The 10,942-nt window shown below is 29.4% G+C and overlaps 1 protein-coding gene across 1 annotated transcript; it reads right to left on the reverse strand.

Annotated features, from left to right (window-relative positions):
• Positions 1-3,391: 3,391 nt before the first annotated feature.
• On the reverse strand, positions 3,392-10,351 carry LOC145837736 (DNA-directed RNA polymerase II subunit RPB3-like). The gene is made up of 5 exons (XM_082945168.1): positions 10,171-10,351; positions 6,751-6,920; positions 5,974-6,139; positions 4,846-4,987; positions 3,392-4,502 (listed from the first exon to the last, which is right to left on the reverse strand). Exons 1-5 carry the CDS (start codon positions 10,340-10,342, stop codon positions 4,310-4,312), a joined length of 843 nt encoding a protein of 280 aa, XP_082801294.1. The 5' UTR covers positions 10,343-10,351; the 3' UTR covers positions 3,392-4,309.
• Between the last annotated feature and the right edge of the window lie 591 nt (positions 10,352-10,942).

The following is a 10,942-nucleotide window of genomic DNA, read 5'->3' on the forward strand; positions in this document are numbered from 1 at the left end:
TCAGAGTATTGCATCTGATTAAAACTAATATATTTTTTGTAGATTTATTACTATAACTTATTTAAACCTAGCAGTAATATGGATAGTTTAACTAACATCGAAATATACGAACTGTTCAAAAACCACAATTTCAAACTAAGCCTAACTTTGACGATGTTGCTGATGAAGTGATAGACAAGCTTGAACTTTCAAAATCTATCAAATCTAAAGTTAAAGAAGATCTTGATAAGCTATTCAAAGTTTACAAAACTATCCAAAAAAACTATAAAAAATTACATAGAACAGATAGAAATATAGTCGAGAAAATAGTTATAGAAAAGTCTTCATATTCTAAATTTGGTAAAAAACTTCCCTTAGATGAAGCTGCTCCAAGAACGCAACAGCGACGCCTACTTTCATTTACTAGCACAACAACTGAAATTGCCAGTGAAGAAGGCGTTACACCACCAAAAATGTATGCTTTAGGATTGAAAAGTCAATATTTACATGACAAGGCTGCAGCTGATGTTGGAAGAAAGCTAATTCAGCAGGAAGCCAAAGTTAGCAATAAAGTTAGCATGTCAACAGCACTTGCCATATTAATAGCTGGAAAAATAACTAAGAGAATGTATATTGATATTAGGCTGCTATATTCTACAGAATGATTTCTTTAGTATAATTTTACAAAAATAAAGTGGCCAGCGAAGATATTTTTATCGTTTTGCGACTCGAAAGACTTCCATTAAATGAGACCTTTCACTTATAAAAGGCTCTCAACTGCTGAATAGGACAAAGATTAATTAATTAAAAAAATTATTAAAAAGTAAATCAGAGCAGAAATAACTTTTAAAATAAGTGATGGTGTTACCTGAAAAGAAAACAAAATGACTAAAAATCAGGATTTTTTAAACAACTTTTTAAAAATAAGCATGATAAGTAAAATTTAAAAATTTATACTTAACTTTTCATTAAACACTTTCATAACTTCTATAGCAAACAGAAAATATTTTTAATGTTTTAGATTTTAGAACCTCTTAATACATGTCATATACTATTTTAAAAGTATCTACAACGAAGTATTTGTAAGTAGTTGATGGTTAGCTTAGAGCAGGGGTCGGCAGCCTTTTATAACTCGTGGGCCAATTTTTACTGAAAAAATTGCTAGCGGGCCGCACTATCCACAAAAAAGTTTTTAAGGGTTGTAACAATTTGAACATAATCATAGTAGTTAGTAATAAAGTATATTTCTAAACCAAAATTTTATAAAATAAGCTGTAAAATACCACTAGTTAAGAGTAAATATTATACTAAGCGTCTAATTAAAAAGTTTTATTGCAAAACTATTTATTTTAATGCGTTTAAAAAACAAGTTTTTAGCAATAAAGTACCTCGCGGGCCGCAGTTTGCCGACACCTGGCTTAGAGCTTGTGTCGTTCAATTATAAATTTAGCTTGATTGTTATTCAAATTAAAGATGTTGTTTTTACCAAAAAACTTGACTCATACCTTATACAATCAATAGATTCGGATCTTATTAGATCTGGCTGGATCCAGTAAATTACTAATTCAAAGTCAGACTAAATTGTTTAAAATATTTTCCCAAGTCTAACTATTTTTTTCAAAAATTTTAGCAAATTCAAAAGTTGCTGGTCACATTATCAAGAGTTCTTTGTAATATTAAAATTTGATTTGTATATAAACTAAATATACGCACAGAGTAGGGTTACCAATTTTCAGGCTAAACTTAGCCTGATTTAAAAAAAAAAGAAAATGAGAGTCAAAAACTAATAAAAAAATTTCAAGGTACAAAAATAAAACAACCTTATAATAACAAAAGGACTAGTTATCATGAAGAAATGCTTAAACACATTAACCTGCCAACTAGGTACGCACTTCGAACACAGCCCAAAAGTGCGTACCCAACCGGCAGTGCGCACCTGGAAAATTTTGGTCTTCAATTACCTACATTACGCCTGCAAAGATTAATTTAAGCCACATAAGATAGCAAATGATTATTAAAAAAAAATCTATCATGAGGTATGATTATGTCAAATGCACTGATCATCATTTTTTAAAATCTAAATTTGCTTTTAAATACACTTTTTAATTTTATGCTTCAATCATTCAGTATGGAAATTTTAATTGCACTGTTCATTATTTAAACTTTGTATGGCTTTAAAGTATTTTTTACCCATATGTCTCAATCATTAGGTAAGCAAACTTGTAATTCCCCGTTTTTAATTTTCTTTAATTAAACTTAAATATGCTTGTTTTAAATATTGTAAGATACACAACTTGTAAGTTATTTTCTGGTTCATTGAAGTATATAAATTATTAAATATCAAATTTGTATAAATTTAATACTTACATTTTAAAACATAATATTTTGGTATTAGTACTTTAGGGTTTGTTTTTAAATTTCAGAAACTAAATGGTATTTTCAACACAGCTACCTAGTTGGCAATTTACTGTGTTAAGAAAAACGGTTGAATTTAAAGTCTTTAAACCTAGCCTAAGAAAAAAAAAACAATTTAGCGGAGTTTTGCATTTAACTATGAACAAGCATGATTTTTAAAAATAATCAGATTTTTTTTGCAAGCAGTTTTAGTGTGTGGTAATAAGTAAGCTAGCTGTTGTACTGTATATATTATTCTTGTGGATTGTTTTTTACAAGGTTGCCACTCGATTTTTCAATTTTTAAAAGTGCAAATTGTTGGGTCTATCTTCAGTTTCAACTTAAGTTTAAAATGAAAACTGTGTTAAATAGTATAAAAACATTGAAAAGATACTGTAAAGCTACTTTAAATGTGTTTTTGCATAAAAAAAAATTGTTGATGAAATTTTTTTTTATCTTTATGATAGATTTTTTGTGTCAAATTGAAATTTTACTACTGAACATGTTAAAATTCCAGGTTTTTTAGCCTAAATTGTCAAATTCCAGGTAAAGTGGCAACCTCGTTTTTAACAAAATGTTTAATGTTATAATTACCATTTAATTTGAAATTACAAAAACTTAAGTCTTTGTCGTTAGAGACATCAGTAAGGTAACTTTCTGTAATTGATGAACAACATTTAATTGCGCAACTATCGAGTATTCTGATCTTAGATTAATTTATGGTTAATTGAGTAAGAAGTTTTTGAATAAACTTGTGTGACTGCTATGTACATTTAAGTATGTTTAAGTTCATACTTAAAGTGCAACTAAAAACTTATCTCTAAATTTTATATATACTATAAAATTTAAAAAAAAATGAAGTTTTCAATTTTTTCTCACTAATAAAACAAACCAAGTGTTACTACATAAAAAAAAGTAGAAATCAAATGTACAAAATAACTTTTTAAAATTTAATTCGAGTTAAAATACGTTGGAATAGTTTTTAAAAATTTATTCACATTTAACTAAAACACAAGGTATAATCAATTATGTATTTTAAAAAATTCACAACATAAATTGGTAAAAATTCAATTAAGAAATTAAAAGCTATCATTCTCACGGTCAGCAAAAATTTACTTTCAACTAAAATATTTTAAAATAAAAGTATATCTCTTAAAATGAACCAAGAAGGTGCGGTTTATATGTTTCTAAGTTCGACAACCACGACAAAGTTATATTTTTAAGTTCATATAAGACACAAAATTTTAAAGAAAATTGAAAAAGTACAAGTAAAACACGTTAAATATACTTTCCTAATCAATCAGAAACTAATTTAAGCAAAACAAGTATTTTTAAAAGAACATTTTTTAAATTCCCACAATGATTTTAACTAACAAGGAAAACGTTCCCTAATTTACATGGAAAGTTCAAAAACTATAATATCAAACTAATAGTAAAACCCTCAGAACAATTCTATATTGAATCATTTAAAATTAAATTTTTTACGATGAAAAAATGTAAGTAAACCACTTACAAAACTTATTTATAAAATATTTAAAACAATTTTCTTGTAAAAATATTCAGCGAGGGAGCTAAATAAAACATAAAATAATATTTCAAACTGTGATAGAGTTGAAATACATCGGAAAACTTTAGCAAAACTCTACTCACATTAAACCAGAACAACATAGTAAAATCAACGACGTATTTAAAAAAGTAATTAAAACATTTTGCCTTGTAAAACTATTGAGCAAGGAAAATTAGTACTTTAAAGTTGTGTTTGTAAAACATTTTCAAACCTCCCGCAAGTCAGCTAACATTTAAGAAAACTCATTTTGCAAAGCAATTAAGCAATAAACGAAACACAACGATAAGAACCACTAAAATGTTTTTCAAAAACTTTACCAATCTACCCACATGAAGGCAAAACAACCCATAAAAACAACCACTATAACTTCTAATTGACCCTGAGCGCATCGGAGTCGCTGCCGGCGCACTCCTGCGTCACCTGGAACTGCAGATGCTCCAGCTTGTTCTTCAGCTCCGCCAGCCCGTTCAGCACGATGTTCTCCGGCCGCAGCGATCCCACGCCCTCGATGTTGAAGAAGAACTTGGACGGCTCCAGGTGCGCGTCGTAGTCCGCCTGGTGCCTGTGTTGCGTCACAATGAAAACGTTGTCACGTGTGTTGCGTCACAATGATGAATTTAATCGATGATCGAAAACTTTATGTTTTTTTATAAACTAGAGCTTTTTAAGGGACCAGCATGTAATTTAGATGAGCGCAAACGAAAAAATTTGAAACATGGCAACTACTACCGCTGATACTTATCAAAACTGTTAAGCTTAGCTACGGAGAGCGCATTTCACCCGAGGTGCACACTTTTGCCTGGGCTTAAAGTATTTTTACTTAAGTTATTTAGCTAAAGTTATTTCACATTGGAGACCTTAATGTAACATAATAAAAGCTCTCAAAGGTAGAAAACTCATCTTACTTGTCTTCTTCGTCCTTGAGCTCGGAATGCTCGCTTTTGGGCCACTCGTCGGGCTTGGGGTAGGTCGTGTGCCTCATCGCGTTGTCAGGATCGTACTCGAAAGCAACAGCCGATACGCACTGCCATTTCGCGTGTTCCTTGCCTGAGTTTTACTATTTTATAACACTGCCAGTTTGCAAGCTCTTTATCTATGTACCAAATAAAATGCAAGCTTAATAGAAACTTATTTAGCTATATAAATTTTATTATATAAATTAACTATCAAGTAAGAAACAAACCGAATCCCTTCTTGGCGTATGCGCGGAAATTGAGCTTATAAACTAATCAGTAAACTAGAACATTTAAAGCCATAGGGGGGAGGGGGGGTAAACCATGTTTTTTACAAGTTGATCTTATTTTATAGTTTTTTCTAAGCTTCAAGATGCTTTTTATCGTTTTAAAAAATTCAAATAATTTTATGAGATATGACCAGTCAAAGTCGGGCCGCATAATAGGCTCCCTATGGGAAGGGAAAACTAAAACAGCGAAAAAAGACTATTTATTTAAAATCTATCTCCTCCTACATTTTTCAAGCAATCTTCTTCAAACTTCTACAGTCTAATCTTTATACAATTTAAAAAAAAAACGATACTTTGGGATTAAAAAAAAAATTAAAAAAAATTTTTTTTTTGAAAAAAAAAAAAACACTTTTTTTTTAATTTTTGTATTATTTTTATTTTCTAAAGTACTTAAATTCTAAAGTAACGTTTTTATCTTTTATTATAAGGAACGTTTCCTGAAAATTTGAAGAAGATTGCTTGAAAATTGAAGGAGGAGATAGATTTTCAGTGAATTTTAAAATTTCCGAGAAAATTTTGACAAAAAATTTGCCGTCCATGCGTTTGTAAAGGAAAATTTTTACAAAAAATTAAATATCTCAAAAGTTAAATGATATTTTTGAATTCTATAAAAACTGGCTTGAGTTTGTACTTAAAGCTTTCATATAAATGTCAAAGTTAATTTTTGTAAATAAAAATGTTGGACCCCGCTATGGCCTTAATATAACATAACAACAAAATATAACAGCACGTTATTTTTATAATTTATACTACCAATAATATACATAGATACACATAGCATGAAACAAACCGAATCCCTTCTTGGCGTAGGCGCGGAACTTGAGAGCCTGCCCCTTCCTCAGCTTGCACAGCAGGATGTCGTGGTGCTCGCTGAACATGTCGTCCGCCACGTCCCTGTCCTTGGAGGTGACCGGAACCACCTTGCTGTTGCGGGATATCAGGTCCCGCGTCGTTACCTGAAGCAAAACATCTAGATTAGTTTACTTACCCGTATGTCTCACAAAAATTCCACTTGGAAGTACGCGCAGTTTTGTTTATCTGCATTTCAAAATGACTTGTTTTTGTGAGTAGAGTAAAAAATTTGATATTTAAAGCCTAATTAAGGAGAGTACAATGATAGAAACAAATTTGCCAGATGCCAGGTCTTGTGTTGTAACCTGAATGTTAACAAGCATTAAAACATAAAAATTAAATAAGCAATTCTTGATGTCTACCTTATAAAAGTGTGAAGGTTAACAAATTTGAACACAACATCATTTACTTTTCACAACCAAAACAGTGTGGTACTGCAAGTTGTTTACCTAACAAATTAATTTCCATATTATATACTTTTTTTTCAAGCTCAAGTCAAACCTGTTTTGTACTATAAAAAATTTGCTCAAAAAATAAAATCTTTATTATATTATGTGTTTTATATTCTTTTTACCACTATATTTATTTTCGATGAGGTCTCTGGTACTGCAAGTTATTTACTTAACAAACTCATTTTTACATCATTACAAAGTTACATAGGATTCCAGGTTTTGTGGAAACCCTGTAAACTATACCATATTTCTCAATTCCGAACCTGCCTGGTTCCGCCAGCCGTGCACTTCACGTTCAACACCAGCTCGACCGAGCACCTCTCGCAGAACTCCACGCAATCGCAGTCGCGCGAGTAAACCATGTCCTTTATGACGTCATCGCTCGTCAGAGGGATCAGCCCGACGCGGTGAGATATGAACTCGTCGTGAAGCACTGGAGTATAAATGTGATGAGAGTTAAACAACTTTAAACAGTGAAAAACGTAAACATTGTTTGAATTGAGAAAGAACGTCAATATTTTTACAAGTATTTTTAATTAATCAACCATACTAGTTATATTTTTGTTTAAATTTTAAGATAACCTATAGACAAAAACATGCAGGTTTTTACGAGTGAAACATAGTAAACAAAATCAAAACCAACTTCGAACACTTCAATCTGTCTAAAAAAACTTAATACACTTGTTGTCTTTTTACATCTGTAAAATAGATATAAAACTAAAAAAAAACGTCGTAGTATATTTTAAACATAGTTAAGTGCACAGAGGTGGGCAGCTTTTCTAGTTGGCAGGCCATGTTTGCCAAAAAAATCTTTTGTGGGCCACATTAGTTTGAAAATTTGTACTGTAAAAAGTACTTTAGTAAATTCAAAGCACAAATGCAACAAACAATGATTCAATAAGCACTATGTACTAAAAATCAAGTTATGAGCCATTTAAAAAATATTCAATTAAAAAAGCTAAACTTTTTCTATCTTATACAACGTAGCTTTAAGCTAAAAAAAATGTCAAGGGCCAGAGATTCATGTTGACAGGCCTACTTAATTTAGTAATAAAACATGCTATTGAAGTTTATACAAACTTTTGAATGTATACTCTCCACTAATATGTTTTTAATCCACACAAAAAAAAAGATCCTATGAAGTGTTTTAATACTGCAAGCAACCATAATCAGGGTTGCCACTCTTTGAGCCAAAAAATCTTCCCTGAGTGACCAAAAATTTCCTTGAGTAACCTTAAATTTCCCTGAGTATTTTTCAAATCTTAAAAAAATTCTTTTCTCTTCTAACACAAATTATTAATACCTCATTCTCATTTTTCTTCTTTAATAATAAAAGGAAGGTTGTATGTGTATGCTTCTGCATTAAATTTATGAAAAAAACTGTTTTCAAAAACGCAATCTTGAAAGGTTTAAACCAATTAAAAATTAAAAACTAAATTTTTGCACAACTTTGTGTAAACTTGTTAGTTAACTTTCTACATAAAAGAATAAAGTTTAATTTGTTTGACATTTTAATTGACAAAATTTAGTTATACTATAATAATAATTTCATATGAAGAACTCACTTAAATGCATACATAATAACTTCATTATGACTTGTATGTCTTTCCTAGCAACTGTTCTGAATGCAGTAAATAAAACTTAAAAGCTTAACATTATTGTAAAAAACCTACAAAAAGAAAGTTTAAAGAAATAGCTAAAGAAATATCTCATATCAAAGTACAACTTAATACCTAACAACTGATACAAAATAATCTAAAGTTAAAAATTTTTTTATGTCTTGTAGATGTTCATACACAACCTATTTTAAATAACTGAAAACATAATTTTGATTATAAAACAATTTCACATTACCTAATAAAAAAATCTTAATACTGTTTTTTTAAGTATGCAATTTCTAAATCAATAGTTTTAATTTTATTTTCAAGTTTATTTGCGTTGTCCTTAGCAGCTATTCCTCTTGCTAATAATTCTTTCATTGCTTCTAAATCAGACTGTTTGTTGGCATCTGCAGTATATTTGTCATAGTCTTCATTCAAACATTTGAGTTGCTTTGTAAGTTTACTTTTTTGTTCTCCTAACTTGCTCAAAGCATCACCTTTATTTGGAACATTTTTAGCAAAGCGCTGTTGCTCAAGATATGCCAAATATTGGGCCCTAGAAGATTTTACAAATTTCAACAATTCAGAACTTAGTTCAACTGTGCTTGGTTCTAGATTGTTTGCATATAGTTAATCTTTGATCATTCTTCGGGACCTTATTGTCATCTCTCCCATATTAGTTGATATTACTTCCTTATTTAAGCTAAAGCCCCGTTCAACACTTGCCTGGTCATTGTGAAGCACAAAAACAGCCTCAAGGACTCTTGTTAAATCTTTATACTTGCTTGGGATATCGAGTGTGTCAAAATAAAAGGTGTCTAAACTGTGACTTTTTTCAAGAAAATTTTCAAAATGTATTTGAGTGTTAGAAGAACTTAACAAATCAATGTATTTATTAATGCTGTCATCACCCTCTTTTGCTTTTAGTATCTTCATGCTGACAAGTTGTTGGACCAGCCTTGTAAAGTTTCTGACACAACGGTCTTTACCCATTCCAATTAGACATGTCGGATTTAAAACAGCAGCCCTTCTTAAAAAAGAAAAGTTCAAACCAACAGTCACTCTTGTTTTAATTTTTTTTATTATAGCAAATATAAAAAGTTTACATTCATTGTGAGATGACTTTAATAAAATGTTAGAAAATTTACCTTGATTAAGCGAATCTTGAATTAAAGTAGAAGCAGCACATCCTAACTCTACATCTTTTTTGTGAAAATATAAATATAAATTTAAAACTTAAAAAAAAACTACAATATTAATACTAAGAATATTGAAGAACTAGCCGCAAGGCAAAAAAAATTTAAATAACCACTTAAATAATAAAAATTACTACTTTTGAACAAAATATTGAAACTGGATTAACTAAACCTCATTCTAGATCTAGAAAATTATTTCCCTGAGATTTTCAAAAACTTCCCTGAAATTTAGAGAAAAAATAAAAACTTCCCTGAGTTTCCCTGAGTTAAAAGAAAAATGCCAAAATTCCCTGAGTTTCCCTGAGATTTTCTACAGTTTGAAAATTCCCTGAGATTCCCTGAGTTCCCTGAGTGTGTGGCAACCCTGCATAATGTATAATTTTCTAAATATAGAGTGTTTTCAAACTGAACAAATCTATATATAAAATTGCAAGATCTTATTTATAACTATACCAATCTATAAAGATTTAAAAAAATACAAGCAAAAAAAATTAGTATATTAAAAATTAGTAATCATAAATGACAATATTTTAACATAAAAATTTAACTAAAAAAAATCCTATAATAATTCAAAAAAAAAATGAATTTTTTTTCTGAAACAGTCTAATTACCAAAAAAAAAAAACAAAAAAATAATCTTAATCATAAAAATTTGTTTTATTCCCCTGTATGGTCTTAATGATAAAACAAAAACAGAGAAAAAATATGCAAACAATAATACTTTAACAATTACCAGATGAGTTTACTTATTTAAACAAAGTCAGAAAACTACTTGAAATCAAAACTTTAAATAAAATATTAAAACAACAAAACATTCCAGATGAATTTTCTTTATCAGAGCCAGATAATTACTCAGAATAAAAATAACAATCAAACAACAAACTTACCAGATGAGTTTTCTTCAATTTGAATCCAGTCAATGGCCAGGGTTGGCACCTCTGCGATCCACATCCTCCTAAGTGAGTTGGCAACCGAGAGGTCAGTGTCCTCCAGCACAAACTTTATGTTTTCGTTTGTCAGTTCAGTGACGTTGACCGTTGGTTGGTTGGCATAAGGCATGTTAGAGGTTTAACTATTATCTCTGGAGTATTTGAAATGTTTTTATTATATTACAATGTCATTGTACAATTACAATATCTTTGAAATGTGGCAGTTATCTTGTGTTAATTGAACAAATTCAAAATAAATTTGAAATGTTTACTGATTAATGCACTTTTTTGTTTAGTACATCAAATTTATTACATGTTTTATAAAGTTTTTGTAAAGTTTCATTTTAGTTATTATTTTAACTATTTAATTTATGAAAAATTATTCTTAAGTTTATTAAAAAATAATTATTCATTAAACATTCATAAAACTTTCTAAATATTGACTATTTTAATTATACGTAAAACATATATATTTATTATTCCATAAAGTAGTAAGGTGTTTACAAGACTAAAGGCTATAAGGGATCAACCTTATTTTTACAAGCTGATCTTATTTTGAGTATTATAACTTAGCTTTCAGAAAATCAATTAATTGCTTAACAAAGTTTAAAGTCATTTTAGAGATTAAAGAATCAAAACCTGAACCAATAAATTTTTTATGGAATCAGCTAACTAGAAAAGTTAATTTTTATAAAAGTACATACCTCCTTTATATTTTAACTTAATTTTA

The sequence above is a fragment of the Thalia democratica genome, chromosome 6 (genome assembly GCF_965202585.1).
Source record: "Thalia democratica chromosome 6, ktThaDemo2.hap1.1, whole genome shotgun sequence".
Lineage (NCBI taxonomy): Eukaryota > Metazoa > Chordata > Thaliacea > Salpida > Salpidae > Thalia > Thalia democratica.

Excerpts from the sequence above, each read along its gene's own strand:
- LOC145837736 (XM_082945168.1), bottom strand. The coding sequence starts at position 10,342 with ATGCCTTATGCCAACCAACCAACGGTCAACGTCACTGAACTGACAAAC. Across the intron at positions 6,921-10,170 it reads AATTGAAGAAAACTCATCTG|TGCTTCACGACGAGTTCATA; the intron begins GTAAGTTTGTTG and ends TTTATACTCCAG. Across the intron at positions 4,503-4,845 it reads CTCAAGGACGAAGAAGACAA|GCACCAGGCGGACTACGACG; the intron begins GTAAGATGAGTT and ends GACGCAACACAG.